The 12,444-nt window shown below is 46.0% G+C and overlaps 5 protein-coding genes across 6 annotated transcripts; 2 read left to right on the top strand and 3 right to left on the bottom strand.

Annotated features, from left to right (window-relative positions):
* Window positions 1–708: 708 nt before the first annotated feature.
* LOC111065731 (alcohol dehydrogenase class-3) lies at window positions 709–2,226 on the bottom strand. Its single transcript, XM_022354105.2, has 4 exons — window positions 2,103–2,226; window positions 1,940–2,029; window positions 1,414–1,875; window positions 709–1,363 (listed from the first exon to the last, which is right to left on the bottom strand). The coding sequence occupies exons 1-4, from the start codon at window positions 2,121–2,123 to the stop codon at window positions 797–799; spliced, it is 1,140 nt and encodes a 379-aa protein (XP_022209797.2). The 5' UTR covers window positions 2,124–2,226; the 3' UTR covers window positions 709–796.
* Window positions 2,227–3,084: 858 nt separating this feature from the next.
* LOC111065730 lies at window positions 3,085–5,521 on the top strand. The gene is made up of 2 exons (XM_022354104.2): window positions 3,085–3,498; window positions 3,563–5,521. Exons 1-2 carry the CDS (start codon window positions 3,352–3,354, stop codon window positions 4,691–4,693), a joined length of 1,278 nt encoding a protein of 425 aa, XP_022209796.1. The 5' UTR covers window positions 3,085–3,351; the 3' UTR covers window positions 4,694–5,521.
* Window positions 5,522–6,949: 1,428 nt separating this feature from the next.
* Window positions 6,950–8,474, top strand: LOC111065729 (sorbitol dehydrogenase). Its single transcript, XM_022354103.2, has 6 exons — window positions 6,950–7,066; window positions 7,127–7,160; window positions 7,229–7,698; window positions 7,759–7,977; window positions 8,050–8,171; window positions 8,237–8,474. The coding sequence occupies exons 1-6, from the start codon at window positions 7,013–7,015 to the stop codon at window positions 8,418–8,420; spliced, it is 1,083 nt and encodes a 360-aa protein (XP_022209795.2). The 5' UTR covers window positions 6,950–7,012; the 3' UTR covers window positions 8,421–8,474.
* Window positions 8,205–9,431, bottom strand: LOC111065733. The gene has a single exon (XM_022354108.2). It carries the CDS (start codon window positions 9,364–9,366, stop codon window positions 8,488–8,490), a length of 879 nt encoding a protein of 292 aa, XP_022209800.2. The 5' UTR covers window positions 9,367–9,431; the 3' UTR covers window positions 8,205–8,487.
* A 471-nt stretch (window positions 9,432–9,902) lies between these two features.
* Window positions 9,903–12,187, bottom strand: LOC111065732 (mitochondrial thiamine pyrophosphate carrier). Of its 2 annotated transcripts, XM_022354107.2 has the most exons (3): window positions 12,081–12,179; window positions 11,828–12,006; window positions 9,903–11,232 (listed from the first exon to the last, which is right to left on the bottom strand). In XM_022354107.2, exon 3 carries the CDS (start codon window positions 11,062–11,064, stop codon window positions 10,060–10,062), a length of 1,005 nt encoding a protein of 334 aa, XP_022209799.1. In that variant the 5' UTR covers window positions 11,065–11,232; window positions 11,828–12,006; window positions 12,081–12,179; the 3' UTR covers window positions 9,903–10,059. The 2 variants fall into 2 exon arrangements, with proteins under 2 accessions (XP_022209799.1, XP_022209798.1); XM_022354106.2 differs by having other exon boundaries at window positions 11,828–12,187.
* Between the last annotated feature and the right edge of the window lie 257 nt (window positions 12,188–12,444).

Here is a 12,444-nt window from a genome sequence, read left to right as displayed (position 1 = left end):
ACTGGTTGCCAGCCGAAGCATTCATTTCAAATTGAGATTTCTATGCATAACCACTTTCGATTTATATATTCTTTTGGCTATACAGCATCATATACATAGTATGTACATATGTATGTGCCTATCAGCAAAGAAAATTCCAATGTCATGCCCAAGCAACGTAAATTGGTTTTTGCTTTTTTGGGAGCGACTTCTGCGCGTCATTTAATAGACTCTTAGTACCTAAAATTAAGTAATTTCTACGCCTCGCCTAAGTCTGTGGCACAGACTGAGTAAAAAGGAATTTATTCCTGTTGCAATATTTTGGTATTCTACACTCGTAGTCTTTGCCATCCAGTCATCATAGATCTTTTATATGAAGCCATAATTTAGAGTTTTAATCAAGCTTCAAGCAGCCTCAAGCCCAGCCCCACTTGTTTTGGGTCTAATTAGTGTTTACTCGATAAAAGCAAACTTGTTTTCCACTAACCAACATATCACGGGCTGCTTGACAGCTGCTGCGGTGCAGCCTAAGAGCAGGTCAAGGATGGTGGCGATAACCTAATCCAAATTAAAGCAAGTTGTGAAATTGTATATTTAAATGCCAACCACAATCGGCAAACCAAACAAAGTTCACTACTTGATAGCGCCAATGGGAGCATTCGAGAAGTGGCGCAATTTATTAAAGACGACCCCCCAGGCGATAAGCTAATTCATTAACAAAAATTTAAAGAAATATTCTGTTTATTTTAAAGCAATTTGCATGCTGTTAAAAAAGTGAAAAAACAATCATCTTAGCGTGGGAGGGGGTGGATCATCCTCAGTACTTGATAATAGAGCGAATGCTTTCGCCTTTGTGCATCAAATCGAATGCCTCGTTGATCTGCGTTAGTGGCAGTTCGTGGGTAATAAACTCATCCACCAGCAGATCCTTCTTAAGGTACGCCTCCACAAGTTTGGGCACATCCGAGACCGAACGCCAACCGCCGAAAGCAGATCCCTTCCACACACGACCCACAACCAGTTGGAAGGGCCGTGTGGCAATCTCCTGGCCGGCACCGGCCACACCAATGACCACCGATGTGCCCCAGCCCTTGTGCGTGGCCTCTAGGGCGGCACGCATGGTATTCACATTGCCAATGCACTCGAAGGTGTAGTCGAAGCCGCCGTCTGTCAGGTCAATCAAATAGTTCTGAATCGCACCCTTGTCGGCCACATCCTTGGGATTGACAAAATCGGTGAAGCCGAATTTCTTGGCCAGCTCAAATTTGGAGGGATTGATGTCGATGCCGTAGACCTTGCCGGCGCCAGCCTTCTTGCAGCCCAGACCCACGGCTAGGCCAACAGCACCCAGACCCCAGACGGCGCAAGTGCTGCCAGGTTCCACCTAAGGAATTTATTAGAAATCTGCAACATGAAACCCCAAACAATACGCACCTTGGCTGTGTTCAATGCGGCACCATAGCCCGTGGAAATGCCACAGCCCAGCAGGCACACCTTCTCCAATGGGGCTGTCTCGTTGATTTTGGTCACCGATATGTCGGCCACCACGGTGTACTCGGCGAATGTGGAGGTGCCCATGAAGTGGAACAGTTGCTGACCCTTGCACGACAAGCGGGACGATCCATTGGGCATGACACCAGCGCCCTGGGTCAGGCGAATCTTCTGGCAGAGATTTGTCTTGCCGCTCTTGCAGAATTTGCAGTCATTGCACTGCGGAATGTACAGGGCAATGACATGATCACCGGCCTTGAAGTTGGTGACGCCCTCGCCAACGCTCTCCACAATGCCGGCGCCCTCATGGCCAAGGACCACGGGAAAGAGACCCTCCGGATCGGCACCGCTCAACGAAAAAGCGTCCGTGTGACAGACGCCAGTGGCTGTAATCTTGATGCGAACCTGCCAACCGATTCAAAGTGGCACATAAATCAATTATTGAATGGAATTTTTATTGCAGACCCACCTCATGCGCCTGAGGTGGCGCCACTTCGATATCCTCAATGACTAGCGGCTTCTTGGCCTCCCATGCCACTGCAGCTTTGCATTTGATTACCTGCGGGTGTGTTATGCATGTTTGTTTAGTGTCTGGTTTTGTTACAATATCAATTAATATTCTGGGTACGTACTTTGCCTTCTGTTGCGGACATCTTGCTTGGCTCGTGGAGGAAAATATAGTTTTTGCGATAAGTTCGATGCGAGGCGGCGAATGAGAGCGAAACAGTTATACAGCCGGCCAACAGGTGTTGTTGTTGTGAACGAGCTTAACTTAACCCACTTAGCACCCCTCTTTTTAAACAGGTTGGCAACTTGAGTTAAGTAGCGGAAAATAATACTGTTTGTGAGTTATTCTTGTAGATTTAGCCTCTTTGATTACAAAATATATGACTTGAACTTGAACTGCGTTAAAATTCTTAAAGTTTCATCATTTTCGTGCGTCGACAATGGGTTAATCGTCCTCTGCGATAATCGGAAATCATATTCCTCGATTTTGATATTCGCTTTCATATTACCAGCTAGCTAAGACCTTTAGCACTGAATATGTAATTTTATCCAATAGATGAATATATTTTCTACAAGAAAGATTAAATTTAGGGACTCATTTTTATTGGATTGTTTGTATAATAAGCTTTCAACAAAAACGGGACAACCAAAATATCCATTTTGTTTACAAGGTAACTACACAGCTGCTACATGTCAACTACATACTTGTGTACAAAATGTAAGCTGCGTTAGGCACTGACAAAATCACAAAATGCTTCGGAAGCTTTATCAACTGTAATCTTCATACGAACCGTTGATTTTGAATTTGTAGTTAAATTTCTTGCTCTACTTTTGAAGAGGAATAGAATATCGATCATATAGTGCCTTTTTCATCTTCAATCTCTGCAAAAAGTCGACAGGACTACATACATACATATGCGAACCGCCCTTTTTGGTGGCAACAAATAAATCCTGCCCGAACAGCTGTTGTTGTTTGCAGAAATTGCAGTTGGCAAAAACACTTTGAGCGCAGGCGCCAGTTTTTTGTAAACATTGTCCGCCCAGCCCAAAAAATGCAACTCGGCAACAGAGAAAGCAGCAGCAGAGGCAACAACAGCAGCAGCAGCAGCAGCAGCAGTAGCACCGCCCCCAAGCGCCAATGAACGCAAAATCAGCACAAGGACGTGGAAAAATCGATAAAAGCACAGACAACAGGACACGACAACGGGCCGGAAGTGCATTTTTTGTGGGTGTGTGTGCTGGGCGTTGGGTAACGGGCAAAGTAATAGAAACGGTTAAAAAAAAAAGAGCAGCCTGTTCGGGCAATTGTGCAAGAAAAATATGTAGGTTTTGTGCCACACAAAGGCAAGGAAACTCAAAAGGAAAGCCAACAAAATGGTGGGCAAAGGATCGAGCGGCCTGCCCGTCGATATGGGCACAGGGACAAAGGAACGCCCTGTTTTCATACCACCGCGTAAGCGTCAACAAACCAAAACTGACACCAAAAAGCAAAACTATGTGGACCATATAGTCAGTGTGCAGGTGAGTGCTTTCCATGCAAATTATCCGATTTGTGCTCCTTCTATAGCCTCTGCTTGAACTCTAGCAAAATCGTCCCAAGCTGTCGCCCTCGAATCCGACACTCGAGGAGGAGCTGCTCAAGTCGAAATTGATTATCAAAAACAAGCAGCCGCTGCCACAGCTGCCGGGGGAGTTGGGTGTGCCGAATGCCCAGGATACCATTGCCAGCACCCATTCGGCCAGCTCCACACAGCATAGCAATAAGTCGGCCCGCTCCACGACCAACATCAATGAGCTGCAGAACTTCGAGTCGATCTCCCAGTGCACCAAGTCCACGTCGCAGCGGCATGAGAGCAGCACGGTCACGCCCAGCAGCTGCTGCTACTCGGAGAGCAGCCTGGACGCCAAGATAAGCAAGAGCCACGATTGCCTCAGCAATCGGTCGTCGTCCAAGAAGCGGGTCAACATACGCACCGCAGATCTGCCGGTGACGGCACGGAATCAACGCTCATCGCCGGACATAGCCAACTACGAGGATCTGGAGTCGGGGGAGACCAGTGTGCTGAACACCTACGACCATAGCCTGGAGCGGTATCAGGCACGCAAGGCAGCCGACGGGGGCAACTATCTGACCATGACGGGCACCATTAAGCGCGGCCGGAAGAAGGGCCAGTCCATCGATCTGCAGATCAACATAAGTCGCGAGGAGCTGGAGCAGCTGAATGCCCATGCCATGGCCAATGAGTCGCAAAAGGGTCGCAGCCTCTGCTGCACCTGCAGCTGTGCCATCGGCCTGCACATCTTTCTCATCTCGTTGCTGTGCCTGCCATTTGTGACTATCATCTCGGCGGTGTACTCCTTCTACATCGGCACCCTCACCTGGTACAACATGTTCAACTACTACTGTGAGGAGAAGTCGTATCTGCATAAGATTTTCGTCACACCGCTGCTCTTTCTGGCCTATCCGCTGGCCATAGTTCTGTGCACCTTTGGGCTGGGCCTCTACTCGGGCTTCCGGCAGCTGAGTCTGCAGTACAGCAGCTGGGTGAACGACATTACGGACATTGAGAAGGGCTTCTATGGCTGGCTGTGCGGCTTTCTGCACATGCCCGACTGTAGTCCCTATGAGGTGGTTATACTCACAGACATTTGTGTGGCGCCGCAGGATCCACAGCGGCTGCATATAACCAAGCCACGCCAGGAGTTATCCATGTAGAGAGAGGGCAGGGAAATCGTCGATACAAAAGGTGTGTGTGTGCCAGAAATCGATTTAATTTATAGGATTTACTGGACGAGACCAGCAACGGCGGTTTCGAATTTTTCGCGACCATGAGTGTGATATAAAAACAAAAAAAAAAACGTAAATTACATTTGCAGTGTATCTCTGAAGTCTACTCGTAACGACACAAAACTTAAGTTTCCTTTGGCCAAATTTGTTCCTTTTACTTGAATGTATGCAATTGCAGCTTTAGAGAACAGAAGTACATACAGTATATACGTACGTAGGTATATAAACCACATACCCCATAGATATCCATGCTAAACCAGAACATAATCCAAGCCCTATAGAGACTAGCATTTAAGTTAAATAGAACGAAACATTTAACACTCGCACAGAAACAACAAAACTCTCAAGTTATCTTCGGTATAACCTTGCAAACAGATCCACAATATATACATATATACATATATATCGGTAGAATATAATTGTTTTTATGAATGAATTGCTCAAAAAAAAGGTTAGTGTCATTCTGAACAGGTGTTAAATGATTTAACAAAATTTACTAACAATAACCAACACTATTATTAACTCGTGTTTAACGAACTGTAAACTAATTTCCAACCCCCACACACATTACAAAGCACAGCGCTTTTCCAAATTAAGTTACTATTTTTAGTACAAACAAACAAAAAATATATAATTACAGAGTCGATATGTTATCTTTATAATGTTATAGATAGATTATCCATGGGAAGTACACACTCGGATTCCATCCAGCCATATCTATTTCTGAACATTTTGCAAGGTTATAGCCGTTAGAAAGCGTCTAGCCCTAGAAAAAAAATACAGCATTTTCTTTACATTCAAACTCAAAGCCAAATCGAAAAAAAAAAAAAATGAAAATATTTATAAACTCTCTAATTGCATTTACAGAATTATTGCATTTATCTTTAAAAACAAAACAAAAACAAAACCTACAAATTATAGAAAATACCAGAAAACAAAACACATTAATTGCGCAGCGGAGGTGATGGAGATTTTTTCTTAGTTTTAAGCAAACATTTTTTTATTTCTACATACAAAAAGAAAAGATTATAAACGCCACACGTATACACGCATAAATATACATATAAGTAAAACGTTTTTAAAATAGAAATTCTATATGTTAAGTAAAAAAACAGAATCCGAATATCAAACACTTATTGAAATGAATATATTAGCCCCACTCCTCTCCCCCCCCACGGAGAAATAAAGCCAATAAAAACTATTTAGCAAGCCAAACCCAATAAACCAGAAGTTCTTATTGCAGTCGCGTAGGTGCATAATTGTTATTGTATATTGTATTATAACAAGTTTCAGTTGAATTATATCAACAACAACAAAACGAATTCATCGAACAAGAGAGGAATTTATATGCCACGCGCCGCAGCTTTGATGACCTTGCACATGCATCGTTTCCATGGCGATATGTGATACCGTCATCCAAATTTGTTTACTTTATTCTGCTCTATAAATAAGAACATTGCGCCTGTTTTTATATACCTTAAAGCCACCCTTTAATTCCTTCAGCACATCTTAAACAAGCTATTTTCTAACATCTCATCGAAATCAACATGCCCTCCGCAAGCGTATGAAAACCAGAGAACCAGAAAGTGGGCGAGTGACAGTTGTATTTGCCGGCATTACCCCGCACACCCGCTCACCTATAGCATAATACTAACATGAAAGCAACGGTAAACAGCTGTTCTCTCATTAAATGCAAGAGAGAGAGTGAAAGAGTGAGAGTGTAAAGTAGAGCAATAAACTACAGTTAAATACCTATATAACAGTTAACAGTTCGTAGAGTTATCTACGCAACTTTCAGCACGAGGCATCAAAAACACACACCGTTTGTAGAGTGTTCTTTAGTACTTGTAGCTTGTACGGAATGTTACCTGTAGCCTGGCTAGACTAACAAAAGCTTCTGCTTACACGTGTTGTGCAAGACAGTCATCTACAGACAAATAGAGCTTTAAAATATCTTTAAAATGCTGCTAATAGACAATCAGAAAATTAAAGATAAGCGTTATGGTAGCTACTCACTCGCGCTTTTATACACTAATCAAAATTGAGATGATTGTCCGAAAATTGTTTGTCAGCTGCTGCTATTTGTGTGCCCACAGCTGTAGAGCCACCAAGCTAATTGACTCTCTGAGCAACACGCCGTCGCCAGGGGCGCATGTAAAATGTCTGCGAATATCTCATTTAGTTCTCAATTCAAAATCGGCGTCCACAAAGTGCGGTCGAACGGGAAAAGGTAAATCTACGGAAAAAATGTCAACGGATAACTTAACGGCGGTGCTTCATGGCATTGAGGACCTGCGTTTGGTAAGAGGAATCTCAGCGGAACTCTAGGCTCGTAGTTTATTGACTTTTGCTTCGCTGCAGGAACAACGACCCATTCCAGAAATAGCCAACGATGGTATGCTCGTATTTATGCTCAAAATAATCAATTCATACACCAATAATTCTCTTCTGTGTTACGCCCAGAGGTGCTCCTGGCCATGGATAGTGTTGGCATCTGCGGCTCCGATGTCCATTATCTGGCTGCCGGACGCATTGGCGACTTTGTGCTGACCAAGCCCATGATTATCGGCCATGAGGCTGCTGGCGTGGTGGCCAAGGTGGGCAAATCCGTAAAGCATTTGGCTGTGGGCGATCGCGTGGCCATTGAGCCGGGCGTACCCTGTCGCTACTGCGATCTCTGCAAGCAGGGCAGGTACAATCTCTGCGCCGACATGGTGTTCTGTGCCACTCCCCCATACGATGGGAATCTCACGCGTTTCTACAAACATGCCGCAGACTTTTGCTTCAAGCTGCCGGATCATGTCACCATGGAGGAGGGCGCACTCCTGGAGCCACTCTCAGTGGGCGTTCACGCCTGTCGCCGTGCCGAAGTTGGCCTGGGCTCTAGGGTTCTCATCCTGGGCGCCGGACCCATTGGTCTGGTCACGCTACTGGTAAGAAATACCAAAAAATTGCATGAAGTAAATTTCTATATAATATTCGCCCTCACGTAGGCTGCTCAAGCCATGGGAGCTGCCGAGATTTTGATCACAGATTTGGTGCAGCAGCGTCTGGATGTGGCCAAGGAGCTGGGCGCCACACACACACTGCTGCTGGATAGGGAACAGAGTGCCGAGGAGATTGTCAAAAGAGTCCATTGTACGATGAGCGAGGCACCTGACAAGGCCGTCGACTGTTGTGGCGCAGAGAGCAGCGCCCGTCTGGCCATCTTCGTAAGCGGTCAATGAAAGTGTTTTTTTCTTTTTTTGGGTTGCAACTAACTCAAGCGACATGCTTGTTTTCAGGCTACACGTTCCGGCGGTGTTGTCGTTATTGTGGGCATGGGAGCACCGGAGATCAAGCTGCCTTTGATCAATGCCCTGGCCCGTGAGGTTGACATACGTGGCGTCTTTCGCTACTGCAACGAGTGAGTGTTAACTCGAGTCAAGGATTTTCAACATTATAAATTGAGTGTTTATTATGCGCTTACAGCTATGCGGCCGCTCTGGCTCTGGTGGCATCCGGCAAAGTGAATGTCAAGCGTCTGGTCACGCATCACTTTGACATCACGGAGACGGCAAAGGCCTTTGAGACCTCCCGCCACGGCCTTGGTGGGGCCATCAAAGTCATGATACATGTCCAGCCCAGAGATGCCAACAATTCAGTTAAATTTTGAATACACTACGCAAAATCTATGCAAAATAAACCTACACGTTATGGGAATGGTAAACCGTTCGAGTACTTTAATTGCTTTCAACTGCAAATAGACATTGAATGTACGGCAATGCCTGCTCGGCCGCCCTAGATTCGCCATTGGCATCGTAGTCGATCAACTCTGGCTGCCTACCCTGGGCAATGTAGCGCAGATATCCACGTGTACTGTGCAGCCTCGGGTGTATCTTAAAGTTATAGCCATTCACACGTGGACTGCTGACTATTTTAACCCCATGACAGTTTACATCCTGCAACACTTTGTGGAATACCACGCCCAAATGGTTGTGCGCCCTATTGATGATCACCACATGGACAGCTTCGTTGGCCAGCAGCCGGGCCAATTTCCGCAGCATTTTCAACTGAATGGGCCAGTTGTAGCAGGCAGGATCGTACACGATTACAAGGTAATCTCCATCCATCTGATCTTCCACATCAAAGTAGTTCTGTGGCGGAGCATCCAATTCGATTGTGGGCGCCAGAACAACCGCCTGGAATAGCTGCTGCTGCAGCAGCTTCTCGCAAAATTTCTTCAAATTCCTGTGGCTTACCAGACTGTTCATTTGATAGACGTGATGCTTCTTATCCTCAGCAAAGATAAGAGGCGGCATGCCTGGACGATAGCTGCCAAAGTCATTCGCATTCAGATTGTCACTCAAATGGCCGATGCTCTTTATGTCCCGCACACCGAACATGATCCGTCCAGCATACTCCTGGGCCAGTTTGCACATTAATTTAATCCACTTGTGGAGACCATCTCTGTGCTGGTTAGCAAAGAAATGAAATGCCATAATTCGCGGTGGATCCAAGCAAAGTTTTTCTCCTTTGGAGCCCATTCCTGCAGGCACCCATATCAGCCACGCATCGGAATTGTTGTCGGTGGCGCAGGTCTCGACAAGTGGAACATCCATTTCCTGTTATTTGTTATCTAATGACAGAACAAGAAACACAAAAATCCGATCGTTTATATCAGTAAATTTGTCGAGTCGAATATTTCACAACAGCAAAAAGCTTCTGCGTAAGCTTTTCAGCAGTTATTTTAGGCCATCACTAAGATTGTCTATCTATCGATAAATCACAATTTAAAATTCAAAATAAACAACGACTCAACTCTGTGAGGGTTTATCTTTTCATTGATAAAAATTGCGTGATGCGTTTTAATTTATTATTGGTGTCCCTGAATATTAAAATATGATAAAAGATAATTAAATAACAATAACAACACAAAAACAATAAAGCAAAAGCTGCAGAATTGGGAACTTATCGTCGTCTCGATTTCGTTTAGTTAACTAAAAACTATAAACAATAGTTTCTTAACTGGCTGGTGCGCTGCGCGTTTCATAGTGTATTTTGTTTCTACCCATTTGCTTAAGTTGAATTGTTCTATGATTAGAATAAAATAATATAAACCCCGCACGCAGAACCGAAAACTAATCAACAGCTAAACTATGCTTAATATTATTTACACGGTATGTGGAAATATATATATATATATATATATATGTATAAAAATAGAAAATACACTGTATATATTCCAATGTCTAACAGAGCGCCCGATTAGAGGTGGTAGAACAACCATTAACCCCAGTGACTGCGATTAACACTTAGAAGCGCACCTGCTTCAGCTTGTCGTAAATGCTAAAATACAAGGCCGTCGTCAGGCTTGACTTCAGCAAGGTGGGGGCCACGCCCTTGTACAGACCGCGCACACCCTCTTGACGCACTGTCAGCCGGAGGCAATCCCAAACGCCGTGACACTGCAGCGTCTGGCCAAACGTCTGTCGATTCGACTCAAAGCCCTGTATTTGCAAGCGCTTCTTAATCAAATCGAACGGATACACAATCGTCTTGGACAGCATACCGGATGAGGCGCCCAGTGCGAGTAGCGTCCAGGTGGGCAACTTGCTGCGATCCCCCACCTCGAAGAAGGCACACGCCCAGTCGCTGAACAGGCGATACGCCATAAAGTTGGTGCCCATCAGCGGTGCAATCTGTAGCAGGGCCGACGACAGGCCACGGTACATGCCGCGCGGTCCCTCCTGGTGCACAATGGCGGAAACGGCGCGCGTGGCATTCCTATAGCCCTTGCTGGTGTCCTGGGCAATCAGGCGGGTTCGTATCACATCCAGCGGCGTGGAGATGATAACCGCAGCACCGCCGGCAGCGGCGCCGCACAGGAAATTCGACAAGTGCTGGTGATCCTTGAGGTAGTTGGTCTGCTTGGCCTGCAAACTCAGCTGTTCGTATGTCCAGAACTGACAGATTCCATACATAATGCTCAGCACCTGGGCGGGATTGTGGCCCTTCCAGAAGGCCAGCACTCCCTCCTCGCGGTATATCGTCCCCACCGCCTGCGTGATGGAAATGTATTTGGATGCCTGCCGTGCGCCCGTGGCCTGCGACTTGCCCAGCGGCTCCACCTGCAGCTGAAAGCGTATCTTAAGCACATCCAGCGGCTGGCAGGTGGAACGTGTTATGGCCGCCGACAGGCCTCCACCCACAATCTGATGCAGTTGCTCGCGCGTACTATGCTTGCGTCGCGGACTCGGCGAGGGGCTGGTTGTGGTTGCGGTTGCCGCTCCGGTACTGGTGCCCGTTGTTACCGCCATATCGTCACGGTGGCCAATACGAAAATGAATGCTGCTGACGCTGACTGCCGTCTGCCGTCTGCTGTCTGCTGCCTGCTTGTCTGCCTTTGGCAGCTGTGTGTGTTCGTATGCGTGTTTGCCCGTGCGGATTTCACTTTTATTGCTGCGACTGATTCCTCAATGGCATTTCTGTAAATCACAAGGCAACCAACAACATTATTAGTAGTTTTCTTCGGCTATTCAAAACTATTCAAAGGTGCGGCCTGCGGCTGTTTGCACACTCATCATTGATGATGATTGCAAAATTTCAAAAAATGCCGCACTCAAGATGGGAGCAAAGATAGGCGCTCAAAACTTACTTAGAGTCATGCTCAGTGGAGCCGTACGGATGTCATTTGGCTGTGGTCTGTTGTCGTCTGGTCTGGTCTGGTCTGGGGCTATGCTCGCCTGCGCATCAATTAGTCCCCCATGCTTGTCCTAAAACAGATTCCAACTCTGACTCTAGCGCTGCTTCCCCTTACTATGCACATTCATTCATTGAGTGAGTGAGTGAGTGATTGGCTGGCTGACCAGTAAGCCAGGGGGTATCTGGGTTTATCAGCGATTTCACTTTTTTTGTCGTCGTACGTCGCTGTCTGTCTGTCTGTCTGTTTGTCTGTTGTCCGTTGTTGCTAGCTAGCTGTTGATGCTGCTGCCAAGATAAAGAGACAAAGGCTCTCTGTTGCATATTGGGAATGCATAATGACGGAGGGACGGTACTGACTGGGCACTGGGAATGTCTTACCGTTAAGTATCTCCAAAATATGTGGTCCGACAACCGTACACAGCGTCCGTCCACGGGGAGATTGCAGCAGTAAATGTTTCGGCGGCGGCGACGGCGAAGCTTCTTCATTACAAGCAAAGGCCTGTGGATTGCGTCAAAACTTTCTTTTCGCCAGGCATTCCGCTGAGCTTGTGTCGTGTCTGTGTGTGTGTTCCGAGAGAGCGTGTAATAGTTTGGTATGAGCTGTAGATGCAGTTATGTCTTCGTTGCTCACATTTAGGCTCTATAAACTGGTTTCGTTGCCGCTGTTTTCCTTTTTTTTTTTTGAAAACAACAACAAAGTTACGTCCTCCACAGCGTGACCGCGACGATAGCGATAAAACGATAACGGCGATAAGACGAGACTTAACCCACTTAACACCCCTCTAAGTTGAGCACCCCTTGGTTAAACCGCGGAAAAGAATACTGTTTGTAAAGGCTCCTTGTAGCTCCATCCTCCCCCTTACTTGCAAAATAAAACTGAGCACCGACATCTTTCACCTGTAATGCGTAAAATATGTTAAAGTTACATATGTGAAAATATTAAATACGTAAATATAGCGAGCGCACATCTCCAGCTAGTGCCTATGATGCGGGAC

This window comes from Drosophila obscura, unplaced genomic scaffold (genome assembly GCF_018151105.1).
Source record: "Drosophila obscura isolate BZ-5 IFL unplaced genomic scaffold, ASM1815110v1 contig_4, whole genome shotgun sequence".
In the NCBI taxonomy this organism is placed as follows: domain Eukaryota; kingdom Metazoa; phylum Arthropoda; class Insecta; order Diptera; family Drosophilidae; genus Drosophila; species Drosophila obscura.
This window is presented reverse-complemented; position numbering and strand designations above follow the sequence as displayed.